The sequence below is a fragment of the Saccostrea cucullata genome, unplaced genomic scaffold (assembly GCF_032062105.1).
Source record: "Saccostrea cucullata isolate Sc308-1 unplaced genomic scaffold, CSIRO_AGI_Scuc_v1 ctg495, whole genome shotgun sequence".
Lineage (NCBI taxonomy): Eukaryota > Metazoa > Mollusca > Bivalvia > Ostreida > Ostreidae > Saccostrea > Saccostrea cuccullata.
Window position 1 is genome coordinate 196,907 of NW_026923961.1, and position 13,709 is coordinate 210,615.

The 13,709-nt window shown below is 33.6% G+C and overlaps 1 protein-coding gene across 1 annotated transcript; it reads right to left on the reverse strand.

Annotated features, from left to right (window-relative positions):
• Positions 1-569: 569 nt before the first annotated feature.
• On the reverse strand, positions 570-13,674 carry LOC134265349 (E3 ubiquitin-protein ligase RNF113A-like). The gene is made up of 10 exons (XM_062747573.1): positions 13,534-13,674; positions 9,906-9,985; positions 9,543-9,641; positions 9,168-9,275; positions 8,404-8,513; positions 7,697-7,803; positions 6,924-7,013; positions 6,730-6,823; positions 5,163-5,269; positions 570-1,157 (listed from the first exon to the last, which is right to left on the reverse strand). The coding sequence occupies exons 1-10, from the start codon at positions 13,610-13,612 to the stop codon at positions 1,060-1,062; spliced, it is 972 nt and encodes a 323-aa protein (XP_062603557.1). The 5' UTR covers positions 13,613-13,674; the 3' UTR covers positions 570-1,059.
• Positions 13,675-13,709: the final 35 nt, after the last annotated feature.

Here is a 13,709-nt window from a genome sequence, read left to right on the forward strand (position 1 = left end):
TGGACTCTTTTTTTATTGATGTCTTCTAAGCTTGGAAAGTATTTAGTAGAAATAGGTTAATTTTTCCCTTTGGACAGAGCCACGTTACCAAAACATGGTCAAATTTTAAACTGTCCTTAATCTTCATTGTTAATATTTTTCCTGCTTTGCTGGTATTTATGTGGTAACTAATAACCTATGATAACCTAAACATTTTAAAAATATAAAAAAAATCAGAGCAGAGCAAACACAGACCTCTAAAAGATCATAGGTGGAATCAGGTGCCATGGAGGAGTGAACATCCCCTGCTGACCGGTCACACCCTCCATGTGCTTCTTGTCATGAAAGGAAAGTTCAATAATTCAGTTTGTAAATAACTGCTTAACAATTAGTATAAAAAACGTCAGTAAACATTAAACTTTATATCTTTTCATCTGAGCACAATTTAAATAATTCAAATAATTTTTTTTTCAGACATAATGAGCAACTTTGTAAGATTAGAAAAAAAAGTTCAGACAATGGTTATGCTTGATATATCTAAAGTTTCAGCATTAACTATTCCTCAGTTCAATAAAATGACAGAAAGCAAGCACCTTTGTGTCTTTTATTGAGCATTTTAATTATCCGGGTTGGTAAATATTGATGTTTTACATCATGAATAAATATCATCTGTTCAATAATTCAATGTGTCTCGGTAACACTGGGTCTACACATCCACTGCCTCTTGTTTTCTTCCTGTTCTGTCCCGCTGCCTCTTCATTTCACATAGTCCTCCACCTTTAGTTCACTACCCCCTCCCTTTCTAATCAGTCATCTTCTTTATTCCCCTACCCCTTAGTTCATTCTTTTCACTTTCCCTTTCAGTCCTTCTTTTAATGCCCTTCCCACTTAGTCTTTTTCTTTAAACCCCTAAAACAACAGTCCCCTTTACTTTCCCCTCCCCTCAGTCCTTTCTTCATTTCTTCCTCAGTCCTACTCACCTCCCTCCAATCAATCTTCCTTTCCACTTCACTCTCAGTCTTTCTATTTACACCCCTCCCCCTAAATCAGTCCTCCTCCTCACACACCCCTCCCTCTAAATCAGTCTTCTTCCTCACTTCCCCCACCCCCCGTATCCTCGACATCAGAATCCTGTGATTCTTTGGTTTCTTTGGCTTTCTTTATCTTTGCCATCAGCTCTGTTTGAAATGAAAATTAAAACATATCAATTAGATATATCAAACAGATCAACTTTTTCATATCACATAACAGTAAGACAAAACTAGAAACTCTTGTTGCTACAGCAACAAAGAAGGTCTTCCGTTCACCTCTATTTATCTGCATGAATGAGCTTTTATCTATGTTAAAAAGGCATTTAATATTTTAAATGACTTCAGGAAAACAAACGGCCGGAGATGTAACTTACCAAGATTCGATTCTCGACGTTACTTTAGACAATTATAGTCTGAATTACATTTACAAAAATCATTTTTAATTTTTTTTATCACTTTCTGTGACGACCGGAAGTGACAGTGAACGCATTTTACTGTATATCTGTTGCCCTTTCTTCATGGTATATTATTCATACATGTATAAGTTTAGTGTTTTGATCTGTTACAGTTTAAGAGATCTCGTAATGTTATAAAAAAAAAATCACGTGACCGGAAGTAAGTTTTTGAAAAGATATTTGACGTTACTCTATACATTTTAGTGTGAATAACATGCCCTAAAATCATTTCAAATGCTCTTTTTATAAAAAGATATTTATGGGATAGTATGATACTAAATTTATGCAGTTTTCTCTCATAACCGGAAGTAGTCGTTTTTGTTTCCAGTGGTACTGACATATTTCAAAACTACAAATAAGATGCTAAAATGTATTACTAAGAAAGATTCCATAAAAAATGAAATTTTTGAATTATTTGTTCACTTCCTGTGACAAACGGAAGTGACAGCTGACAATGGAAACCCAAATGGGTTTGCTTACTCGTCAAGGTCTATCACTCGTGTAAGTTTGGTGTCTTAATCTTTTACCATTTACGAGATCTAGCTATGATAACTTCTCATTTTGAGGACAGGAAATCACGCAACCGGAAGTGAATTTTACAAAGATGTTTGACTTTAATGTAGACAGTTGCAGTCTGATAAACATATCCAAAAACCATTACAAATTCTATATCTATAAAAAGTATTTATGGGAAAGAAAAATACTCAAATTATGCAGTTTTTCTCTAATAACCGGAAGTTGTCGTTTTTGCTCCCGGTTGCTGGCATATTTCGATACTACAAATAAGATGCTATAATGTGATGCAAAAAAGTTTTCATTTATTTAAGAAAACTTGAATTTTTCGATTTCTTTGATCACTTCCTGTGACGACCGGAAGTGACGTTGGACAATTTATTCCAACTGGTTTTGCCTACTTATCAAGATCTACCACTTATTAAAATTTGGTGTCTTAATCTTTTACCGTTTACGAGATCTAGCTATGAAAACTTTTCATTTTGAGGACAGGAAATCGCGCGACCGGAAGTGAATTTTACTAAGATATTTGAAGTTACTGTAGACAGTTGCAGTCTGAATAACATATCCAAAAATCATTACAAATACATTCACTGTAAAAAATATTTATGGGAAAGAAAAATACTCAAATTTTGCAGTTTTTTTCTAATAACCGGAAGTTGTCGTTTTTGTTTCCGGTGGGACTGACATATTTCGGAACTACAAATAAGATGCTATAAGATGTTGCAAAAAACTTTTAAAAAAGAAAAAGTTGAATTTTACGATTTCTTTGATCACTTCCTGTGACGACCGGAAGTAACAGCGGACAATCTTAACCCAATTGGTTTTGCCTACTTATCAAGATCTATTACTCATATAAGTTTGGTGTCTTAATCTCTAACCGTTTCTGAGATATGACTCGGACAAAACTTTTTTGAAAAAAGCGGAAATCGGACATATCTGACGACCAGAAGTGAATTTTGAAAAACTGAAAACTGCATTTGAAAGATATTTCTATTCTCTATCATCCCTGAAAATTTCATGAGAATCTGTCCAGTCATCTCAGAGAAATCGTCAAAAAAAGAAATCTCAAAAGGGGAAAAAAATAATAATAACTAGAGCAAAGCTCGTTGCAAAGCAACGAGTAGGTCTTCCGTCCTGTTTGACCGGAAGTAGCTTTGATTTTTAACAAAAATGAGAAATAACGCCCAAAAATGCTTTGAATCCTCTAAGGCTAAGTTAATTAATGCAAAAATAAGCCATTTTTAGCTACTTCCGGTTTGACCGGAAGTACCGACGACGGACGGAAAATTAATTTTTAAGCTCCCAGAGACATATGTTACCCAAAAACTTGTCAAGAACGGCAAAACTACGGCTTTTTCGACTACTTCCGGTTTGGCCGGAAGTGACGAAGCCGGACGTATTTTGACGACTTCAATAGATTAAGCTTGAAATTTTGAACAACTTTGCTTCTTTGATGTATTACAAATTCTTAATACTTTTTGAGATATAAAGGAAAAACTTTCGGCCCCTCTAGGCCCCTTATTTAAGGGGCGAGCCCTTTTTTCGAGATGTCATTTGAAAGATCTTGAAATTCTACACCTTTTTTGTTCTACATGTTTTAACAAAATATTTCTAGGTAAAAAGTTATCGTTGAAAAGGTGCTTAAAATTTTGAAATTCTTGATAGGACTATTTTCGGGCCATAGCGAGCGTCGGCGCTTCGTACTTCCGGTAGTTGTGATATACTTAGTGCACTTCTTCAAAAGTTGCTCTAGCATCACTGAAAATTTCAAGCTTCTGTGTTAAGTGCTTTTTGAGAAAACTGCCGGACAATGTGACCCTCTAAAAATCACTCAATCGCAGAAATCTCCGGACCGGAAGTGACGTCATCAAAATAAAAAAATATATATCTAGATTTTTTGATGTTCTATCAGACCTGAAAGTTTCATGAAAATCGATCGAGCCGTTCTCGAGAAATCGCGCGTACAAAATTGGTAAGAAAAAAAAACAATAATAATAGAAATAGTGGAAAAGAAACCTAAGAAAAACAATAAGGTCTTCCGCTGAAGACGGAAGACCTTAAAAAGAAACAGTAGAATCACTATAAGGCCTTCCGTCTGAAACGGAAGACCTTAAAAATCAAAACACTGCCAACTAGCCTTCTTGAACAAAATTAGTTGATTGCTCTCTCCCGACTGACTGGCTTTAAACTGACTTGATTTTTTTTCTAACCGCCAGGAAGCATTTATTTTTCAGTCATTCCTGGAATATATTTTGAAAATTCAGCATTGATGTCAAAATTTACTGGAAAAAATTTGTCACCTGCCTATCCACCCATTTTTTCCCCCAAGTGTGGAGAGGACAACATGAACACTTTAACAAAACATTTAACCTTGTCTGTTTCCAGAGCTTAAAATGGGAGTTATAATATCAACAATAACAGTCAAGATCAGGCATATTGAAAAATTAAAAATATAATGAAATATTGATATTCCATTTTTAGATAAGTGTATTTTACATCCCCTCTTAAGTACTGATATCATTAGTGGTGTACTTTTAAACCTCTCTCCATTAATTATGTACAGGAATTGATCATCCCTATCAGAATGTATGTCAATCAAAAGCAATCTCTGGTAAGCTGCTGAATGTTATCAAAGGATGGGAAATCCATACAACATTTAAGGTTATATATATTGAAACAAACATGAAAACAGTTTATTTTTTGCTGAAAAATTCTAACAAGGTTTAACGAATCTTGATAGTTGGTAGATGTCTGACTATTGTGCGTCTGTGTTTTACTGTATATATGTACATATATTTACATTTCCAATGTCTTTGTCCAAGATAAAATTACCAATTGTAAATGTACTTTATTTCCCCATCCATGTATTAGCGCGGTTCAAAAAAAACCACGTGCAGGGCGGGAGAAATAGCTAGACAGAAGCAGGGCTTGGAGCACGTGGATTGGTGGAATCAAAGCATGTAAATAAAAGGAATAACTGTCAGGTTTTTCAATTTCATGAAGATGATCAATCGATTGGCTTGTGTGATAATTTTATGCATAAACGCCTTTGGCTTTTATTGTACATACTTATGTATGTACTGTATACACTAACCTCTAGCTGGGTTGGTGTGTTTTGTGTGACTGTGTTTTACTGTATATATGTACACATATATACATTGTATGTACTGTATCCACTAACCTTTAGCTGGGTTGAAGACTCCCATTGTTTGTTCATTACACACAAAACACCTCTTGGATTTCTTGTACTGACTTAGTGCACACTTCTCACAAAAATAGTGCTTACATCTGAAAGACAACAAAATCTTGAATAAACTTATAATCAAATTCACTCTATTTCAAACCTTATTGCCCTCAAACTGTACCATGTATACCATGTATACATTTAAAGGATTACACTTACTTTGTAATCACTGGATTAGTGAAGTACTCTTGACAGATAAAACATTTAAAGGATTACACTTACTTTGTAACCACTGGATTAGTGAAGTACTCCCGACAGGATTACACTTACTTTGTAACCACTGGATTAGTGAAGTACTCTTGACAGATAAAACATTTAAAGGATTACACTTACTTTGTAACCACTGGAGTAGTGAACTACTCCCGACAGGATTACACTTACTTTGTAACCACGAGATTAGTGAAGTACTCTCGGCAGGATTACACTTACTTTGTAACCACTGGATTAGTGAATACTTTGTAACCACTGGATTAGTGAAGTACTCTCTACAGAATTACACTTACTTTGTAATCACTGGATTAGTGAAGTACTCTTGACAGATAAAACATTTAAAGGATTACTGTATAGGGGATTAATTTCACGGGTTGTAATTTTCATGTTTTTCTTTCATCTGACACGATCGCGGTTTCTTGAATTCACGGAATTGATAAAAAACAAAAGTTACCTCCCTGGTCTATATCCCATTTAGCTACATGTAAACGACATCAACAGGGTAGGTTAATATAAAATTGTTAGAATAAATAAATAATTGACGATTAATTAAAACAAGTGCAATTATAAAACGTCCTTGCACATTACGATGAGTGCATGTATACCCCCAGATCTGCAATACAACGTTAATGCGGCGAAAAACCACTGGGCGGTAATAAATGTTTTAATGTAGGTCATCGAAATAATACCCTTCCAAAATCTTCAGTAAGTTCGATAGTTATTTGACTGTTTTTAAAACGTCGATAAAAATTAATATGCGTGTTAATGCAGGTAAATGTAACTAACACACTTGGTAACATTAGTAACGCACGGGTAATCAAATCCATGGCCCACGTGTTTTGATTGACGAAACATGTAGTGTTGGCTATTAAAACAGCTTTTTAACAAATACAGCTGGTTATTATCTGCTGATTAGAATTAAAGTATAGCGTGGTAATTAAAATAATTGAATGACAAGTACTACTCGTAATTACTGAAATGACCATATACTGCACGTACATGTATATAAACCTATCGTAGTTTATTCTCAAATTTCCAAATAAAACATGGAGATTATTAAAAATTTATTCACTGTTTCTTGAATTCACGGATTTATGAACACCGTGAATATAGCGAATATAAACACCGCGAGTTATTTTCCCCCTATACAGTACACTTACTTTGTAACCACTGGATTAGTGAAGTACTCTCGACAGATAAAACATTTAAAGGATTACACTTACTTTGTAACCACTGGATTAGTGAAGTACTCCCGACACGGCGACAGATAAAACATTTAAAGGATTACACTTACTTTGTAACCACTGGATTAGTGAAGTACTCTCGACAGATAAAACACTTAAACGGCATCTCATCCTCATCACTACTGATCTCATAGTTCCCTTCATCTGGTAAAAGGGAAACAAAGCAATCATTAATTACAATACTGACTCTCAGACTCTAGACTTTATTAAATTTTCTGTGATTTTTCGGGGTAACCTATCTTACCACTTTTCCCGTATCTTCCCTCATCCATCTCTCTCTCCAGCTGCCAGCCATGTTTGTAATCACTCCTGTCGTGTAAAAATTTACAGCTGTCTGAAAAAAAACCCAGAATAAATATAAATCAACTCTGTCGTGTAAAAATTTACAGCTGTCTGAAAAAAAAAAAACAGAATAAATATAACTCAACTCTGTCATGTAAAAATTTACAGCTGTCTGAAAAACACACTTACACAGGCCCTTATGATAACATTGTTAAATATTACATGTACTAACATAACACAATTCTGTCTAAAAAATGCTGTTTGAAAAGAACAGTCCCTTATGATAATATTGTGAAAAATTAATTATAAACACTGTAGAATATGTTCAACTTTTATATTCTGGATATTTATGACTGACAACTTTTACTAAAGTCAGTCATGAATGTCTGGCTAATTTAAAAGTGATTTTCAAATGTGGATGTTAAGTTACAGTGCTAATGTAAATGTTTATTAAAGTATATAACAGTAAGTCTTGGACATATGGTTGAAATCGACTATTTCTTTAGGTTTTCTTGAAGATTTTGTGAATCTGGATAAACAAGTATCAACTGTAAATGTATATAAGTCTAACCTTTTTAACTCAAACTTGACAGGACTGAGATAATTTCATCAAGAAATCCAAGGATTGTGAGATAATAAACTCAATACAGAAAGATTGGCTGGGACTGTCAGATCCCTTTGGTATTCTAGATATCAGTGACTGAGATAACAGAGCTGAACTGTAAAAGTACTCACCTCCAAATCCACAGAAGCCGGTTTCCTTGTAATCTTTACAGATGTCAGGCTGGTAGTCCCACCTCACCGTGGCTCTCAGGTGAGCAGGTGCTCTCACGGGGCCCTTCCTACAGGTAACATTACACAGAGAAGTTAGTGGCATAAGATTCATCATCATTGTAGAAAGTTAGAAATTCCTCAAATACAGGCACTTTAGATTACAGATAACATTAGCAGACTTTACATTTCAGGACAGAGCATTTGAGTAAAGCAGTTGTTTAGAACTGGAGGCACTTTGCATTTCACAATAGAGTATGTGAGTTTAGGAGTTGTTTAGAATGGGAAGCTTTGCCCTGAACAATCTGATCATGCAGTAACAGACAGAAGTTTGCCCTCTTTTTTGACTTACCCGGCCATCCTACTGAAACTTTGCCCTAGGCTGTGACTACTTTCTTATCCGTTTCACTTCTTTTATACTGTAGATCACTTAATTTTCGCAACACCTTTTTTTTCGTGAGATACTAGTACTCATTTACACTTTTTCAGTGAGACAAAATTTTCACGAATTGCAGTCATTGTTACTTGTGTAATTATGTGAAAATAAAGTTCTCGCAAATAAAAACTAATTTACATTACACAAAGTCCTGGGCTGTGACATACCTGATCCTTTTACTATCTAAATATACCTTGCTTTGAATATTGGACAATAACATGTCAGGCTAACTCACCTGACCATTCCACTGGAGGCATTACCCTGTGCTGTATCTTTTTTCTCTATGATTGGAGCGTAGTTATTAATACCCCTATATATCTTGTCATCTTCCATTCCTTTAAGGGCCTGGATAAAATAAATAATTACTAAGAATAACTGAGGATAAAATTAACAACTACTTTATATAACTGAAAACAAAATTGGATCAAAGTATTGTAAAATAGTGTAGAGATCCTGGAGGTGCTAGCTGCAGAACTGTAGCATTATGGTTTTATATTTTAGTGTTTGACCATAATGCTCCCGATCCTTGTTTTTGTGGTCAAATGGTAAGAAATTCAAAACAAGCGAGTTTATCTGTCTGTAGAGCTGACTATAGAGGGTTAAATGTACGGCGTGGATAAAATATACAGGTTCAACTTGGTTAAAAAATATGTCTAGAATTATGCAGAGAAAGGTATTGAATTGACCAAAGCTAGAAAGTGGAGAAATTCTCCCCAAAAATGTGCAGAAAATCTTGTTTTGTAAAATGCACCATATTTGCTTTAAGGAAAATGTAGCATTATGGTCAAAGACTTATACATTAAACCATAATGCTACAGTTCTGCAGCTATAGATACATGAGCATCGATGATTACCTGATGTGAAGATTTTGATTGTTTTAAAATTCTAAACAAATAAGCTCTAAAAACTTTATTTTCCACAAAGACATAATGTTAAACTTATTTTTTTTTAAATCAGCATGCTGAATTTAATTACTTTTGCGGTGAAATTGCTTGTTACCTTGTTAATTTCCTGAGATTTTTCAAATATGGCTTGCGCATCTCGGTCTTTTTCTGTGTCAATTTCAACCGTCGCTGTAGCTCCCATGTCATCAGGCCCAGCTCGCTTCTACAATAAACAGATTCAGTGTGGTCTACAGTGAATGTAAAGATTCACTATATATCAAAAAGCTTTTACAATTTCATAGTTGTCACCCCTTCTCCAAAAATAAAAATGAGAAGATAAACAAACTTTAATCAGATGAATGAGTACAAGTTTTGCTTTTAATATGCTTCAGTATAACAAAATGAAAGCATATTGTACAATAATGATTACAAATGTCCTGTGTAATCTAAGTAAACATGGTAAAATGTGTAGTCAATACTCAATACTTACCCCCGTCCTACTTGATTTGTAGCTGACTGAAATTTTGTTTTCATCCTCACTCTCACTTCCGCTGTAATCCACCTCATGTTTTCTATGAAATCCCTTTGTCTGAAACAAATAATTTTAAAGTCTTTCATCTAGAGTTGGTAAATAAAATGATATTTTCTCCCGTGTGCAACTATTTTAAAAATAAACCCTTAAATTAATAGCCTCAGACAAAACACACTAAGTCTTTATTCTCTCTCTCTCTTTAAAAAATTTGGCTTATTTAATTGAGAAATGTATACTTTCAACACATTCAAGTTCCATTTAAAAATTTTAAAAATTGCATATCGAAACAGGTAAAATAATCTTTTTTTTTTACAAACATACCCCTTGAACCATGGGATTGTGTTTAGACTTTTTTGCTTTCTTGACGGCAACATTTCCCTCCTCATCTGAATTGCTGCTTTCTGTAATTTATCCAATCATATAATCACAATAATGTATGTTAGTACAAAATTGATATTTATAATAAAAGTTTCTATAAAATTAGGGAGATTGGGTCTCTTGCCATGAATCATCTATATATTATGATTTGATATAATACATGTACTTAATATGATAAACTTGATTATATAATTTCAAATACAGTATAAGCAGAATTTTTAACGATGAATAGATTTAATTTTGGCATTATTAGCGAGGGTGCAGAGATTGCTAAAACTAAATATCGCTAAAAATTAATTGCCTTTTATTTGCAATAGCTTATTTAGTGAGCATTTTGAAATCCCTAAAATTACATCTCGCTAAAAATAAAATACCAATCTTTAATGTGAAATCGCTAAATTTGCATCTCGCCAAAATTCAACTTATTTGGTACAACATTAATAGCGAGTGCAGCGATCGTTGCTTGTCACTGTGAGCATTAAACAAGCAATGCCTGGGCAAAGAAAAAATTCTGTCTTTGCACACTGATTCATGGCAAGCAAATCATTTCTGTCATTACTCTACACCCACAATGCATCTCTTGTTAAAGCTATGTTCTAACAAGATTGATTGTAAAAGGGGGCATCCAAATGACAAATGGCTTCAAATCTTTTGTACCATGGTTCTTGCCATTCTTATGAGTTCACCTGAAAACATTCTTAATTCCCAATAATCCTTTGCGGTGCATAGCAACATGGTGGCTAAAACATAGCAACAACTTACTTGAAAAAAATAATAAACAACGATTTAATGCAATCTCCATGCCAGAAAACTATCGTTTGTGTTCTAAGTCAACAGGACTTTTTATTTGACGTCATACATTCGTCACTTAAACGGCTCGGGTATTTCTAATTTTAGCTATATAGCTATTTAACCCTTTCGACTCCAAAGCGACAAAAATGTTGTTTACCATGTCAACGTCAAACCGACAAAAATGTCGCTTTGTAATACATGTTAAACTTTTTCGTTTATTTATCATTTATCTCAGTTTAAAGTAAATACAGTAATATCTAAATTTTGACACAAGTATGGGCCTTTATTTTTAAATTGGTACTGGTCTAATATATGACCTCATATTTCTTTACATTGACGTTAAATTATGACGTAGGTTTGGAGTACGCTAGCGTTGTAAAATTTGGCGTGCCATAGCATATGTGTTTTTTTTTAATGATTCATAGTCCTCGGACAGTTTACACTTATTTCCCCTGGCGATACTTACATGCATATTAATATTTTATCGATCCATCGATTGAGAGAGAGAGAGAGAGAGAGAATCTGTGAATATACATCTAGTCTTTATAAAATGTATTTATCATTCAAAAAAATAAGAGTTGTTAAAATAAATTTTTAGAAATAAGATACAGCTAGATACACGCAGTATTTATTTATTTATTTTTGAGCATTATACCGACATTGATTTTATGCTTAAAATATGTCAACAAAAGAAACAACAATAGACTAGGCTGAAAAGACAATATGATATTCCATTGGTGCTTGCGATGTTCTTATAGAAGATTAATTAATATTGATATGGCAACATCTTTTGAGAATGTATTAATGATAGCTGAAAAAAGTACTATCACCTGTAATCGTAAGCGTTAATAATGCAATTCAAGAAATCTGAGCCTAAATTGAAAATTGATTTGTTTTCAGCTTCCAGCTACCTAAATATGACCCCCCCCCCCCAAAAAAAAATCAAAAAAATCACTATATTAAAAAGTTGCACTCTCCCAACCGATGAACTAAAAATGTACCGACTCAAAACTTTGTTTTAATATTCCAGGACAAGATTTGTTGGGTCTCATCCTGATAACACATGTTAATAAAGTTTTTAAGAAAAAAATCCCAACTACCTAGCGACCCATTTATTTTACCCTGAGTCGGGAGAGGACTATCAAACATTAGCTGAAAGATGGCCTTTCTATTCAATTCATGTTATATCAGCATGTAATAATATAAATTGCCACTTTAACATTGAAATCATAGATGACGAGTTTATACTCTGTTCACTCAACACCCCGCTATGTCTTAAGGTACATCAATACTCTGATAAGAGAGATAACTCTTAATGCCATAAATGTCTATTACATATATTCCTTTATGAACTTCTTCTGGAAAATTATTGAGGTTAAAGCAACATTTTATATAAGTGCATGACCAGAGGGTTTATGAGCCTTAAGATTTTCTGCAAGTTCCATTTGGTTGCAACAAAATCTCTATGTTTAGCGTTAGCGAATGACTCGGAATTAGTTTTTAGGTATATATGAAAACAAACACACTATGAAAATGTACAAATACAAATGTTTGCCACACAGTTTACTCTTTCAGATCGGCCCCCCTTTTTTGTGTACCAAAAATTTTAATTTCGCTACACTAGTAATTTATATTTGATACAATGTATATTCCCAGATGATGAGAAATTCTTCATGTTGTGCTTTTCCATTTCATTATATTTTTTTTTATTCAGATAGAAAGATTTTTTTTTCACTTTAGTGTGGACGCTAAACAAACAAAAGAAAAAAAATTGCCTAGCATGCAATATTACAAGTCATGTTCTGTAACTTCGAAATTCCGAGAAAGTGTAACATTGTATTAACAAAATGGTTGAGATGCCTTTGAACAGAGTCCAATTAGAGCCGTAGTATTAAAGGATACACCTATCTGCATGGCCTCATACAAAAAAAAAATCTTATCACTAGTGCTATACGAATTATTTAATCATTGCTTTAGACATATATGAATATGTACATTTCAACACAATTTACCTAAATATGAAAAGCCGCGATTACAGGTAAGCTGATGCCATTACATTTCCATTTCTAATTATTTCTCTGTGATAACTCTTTGAAAGTTATTGGAGTTGATTTCTTAAAAATTCTACCGGAATGTAAATTAGACAGGTCAATAGCTAAGTTGGCCAAATATGCATGTAAATCTCGTGCGGCTGTCTTTGTATTTGACGTCAGTGGGAGAGGACTTTTGAAATTGGCATGGGAGTCCTCATGTAATTTAGATCCATGTCTACATTTTTAAAATCTAAATCTACAATTTTATTTCACAGTGAAATGGAAATATAAGGAATCACTGTCTAGTTAGTATAGTATGCCAGGGACATCAATTATCGTTGATGCCCTGGCATATTATACTCAGTAAACTAGACAGTGTTTCCTTAATCAAATACATGTACAATACATGTAGATTTCGTCAAATGACTGCAATACACCTATCATTGATCAAACTATACATTTTTTTTTTTCATTTTAGAACTTTTCATAAATCTAAGTTGGAATCAAGACAATCGTTAAATAAACATATTATTGATTAATCTGACAAGTTTTGATCAATTATAGGAATTTAGAAAGTTATAACGAAAATTGTTATTTAGCTTGGGGTGCATTTTCCAAGAGATTTACCTATGTGGACACTTTCATCTACTTTACTTCCGTGTTTCTAAACCATTTTGTGGCAGACTATTTATGACCATAACTGGAACTCTTTAGAATCAGGGTTTAAACGATAATTCTACACTTACCTGATTCACTTTTGGCTTTCCGTCGAGAAATTTGTTGTTTTGTTCTTTTTTTGAACAATGATCCTCCAGATTCAGCCATTTTGAAACCTCAGCCGTACTGTGTATTCTTAAGTCTGTTTTCATTGGTTTAGAGATAAAAAATTATCCAATTAAAATTTGTGTTAGAAAGAACTAGA

What these genes read in the sequence shown, in the direction of transcription:
- LOC134265349 (XM_062747573.1), bottom strand. Translation starts at nt 13,612, where the DNA reads ATGGCTGAATCTGGAGGATCATTGTTCAAAAAAAGAACAAAACAACAA. An exon ending in AATCTCAGGAAATTAACAAG is followed by an intron (nt 8,514 to 9,167) that starts GTAACAAGCAAT and finishes TATTTTATCCAG; the next exon opens with GCCCTTAAAGGAATGGAAGA. An exon ending in ACTAATCCAGTGGTTACAAA is followed by an intron (nt 5,270 to 6,729) that starts GTAAGTGTAATC and finishes GTTGTCTTTCAG; the next exon opens with ATGTAAGCACTATTTTTGTG.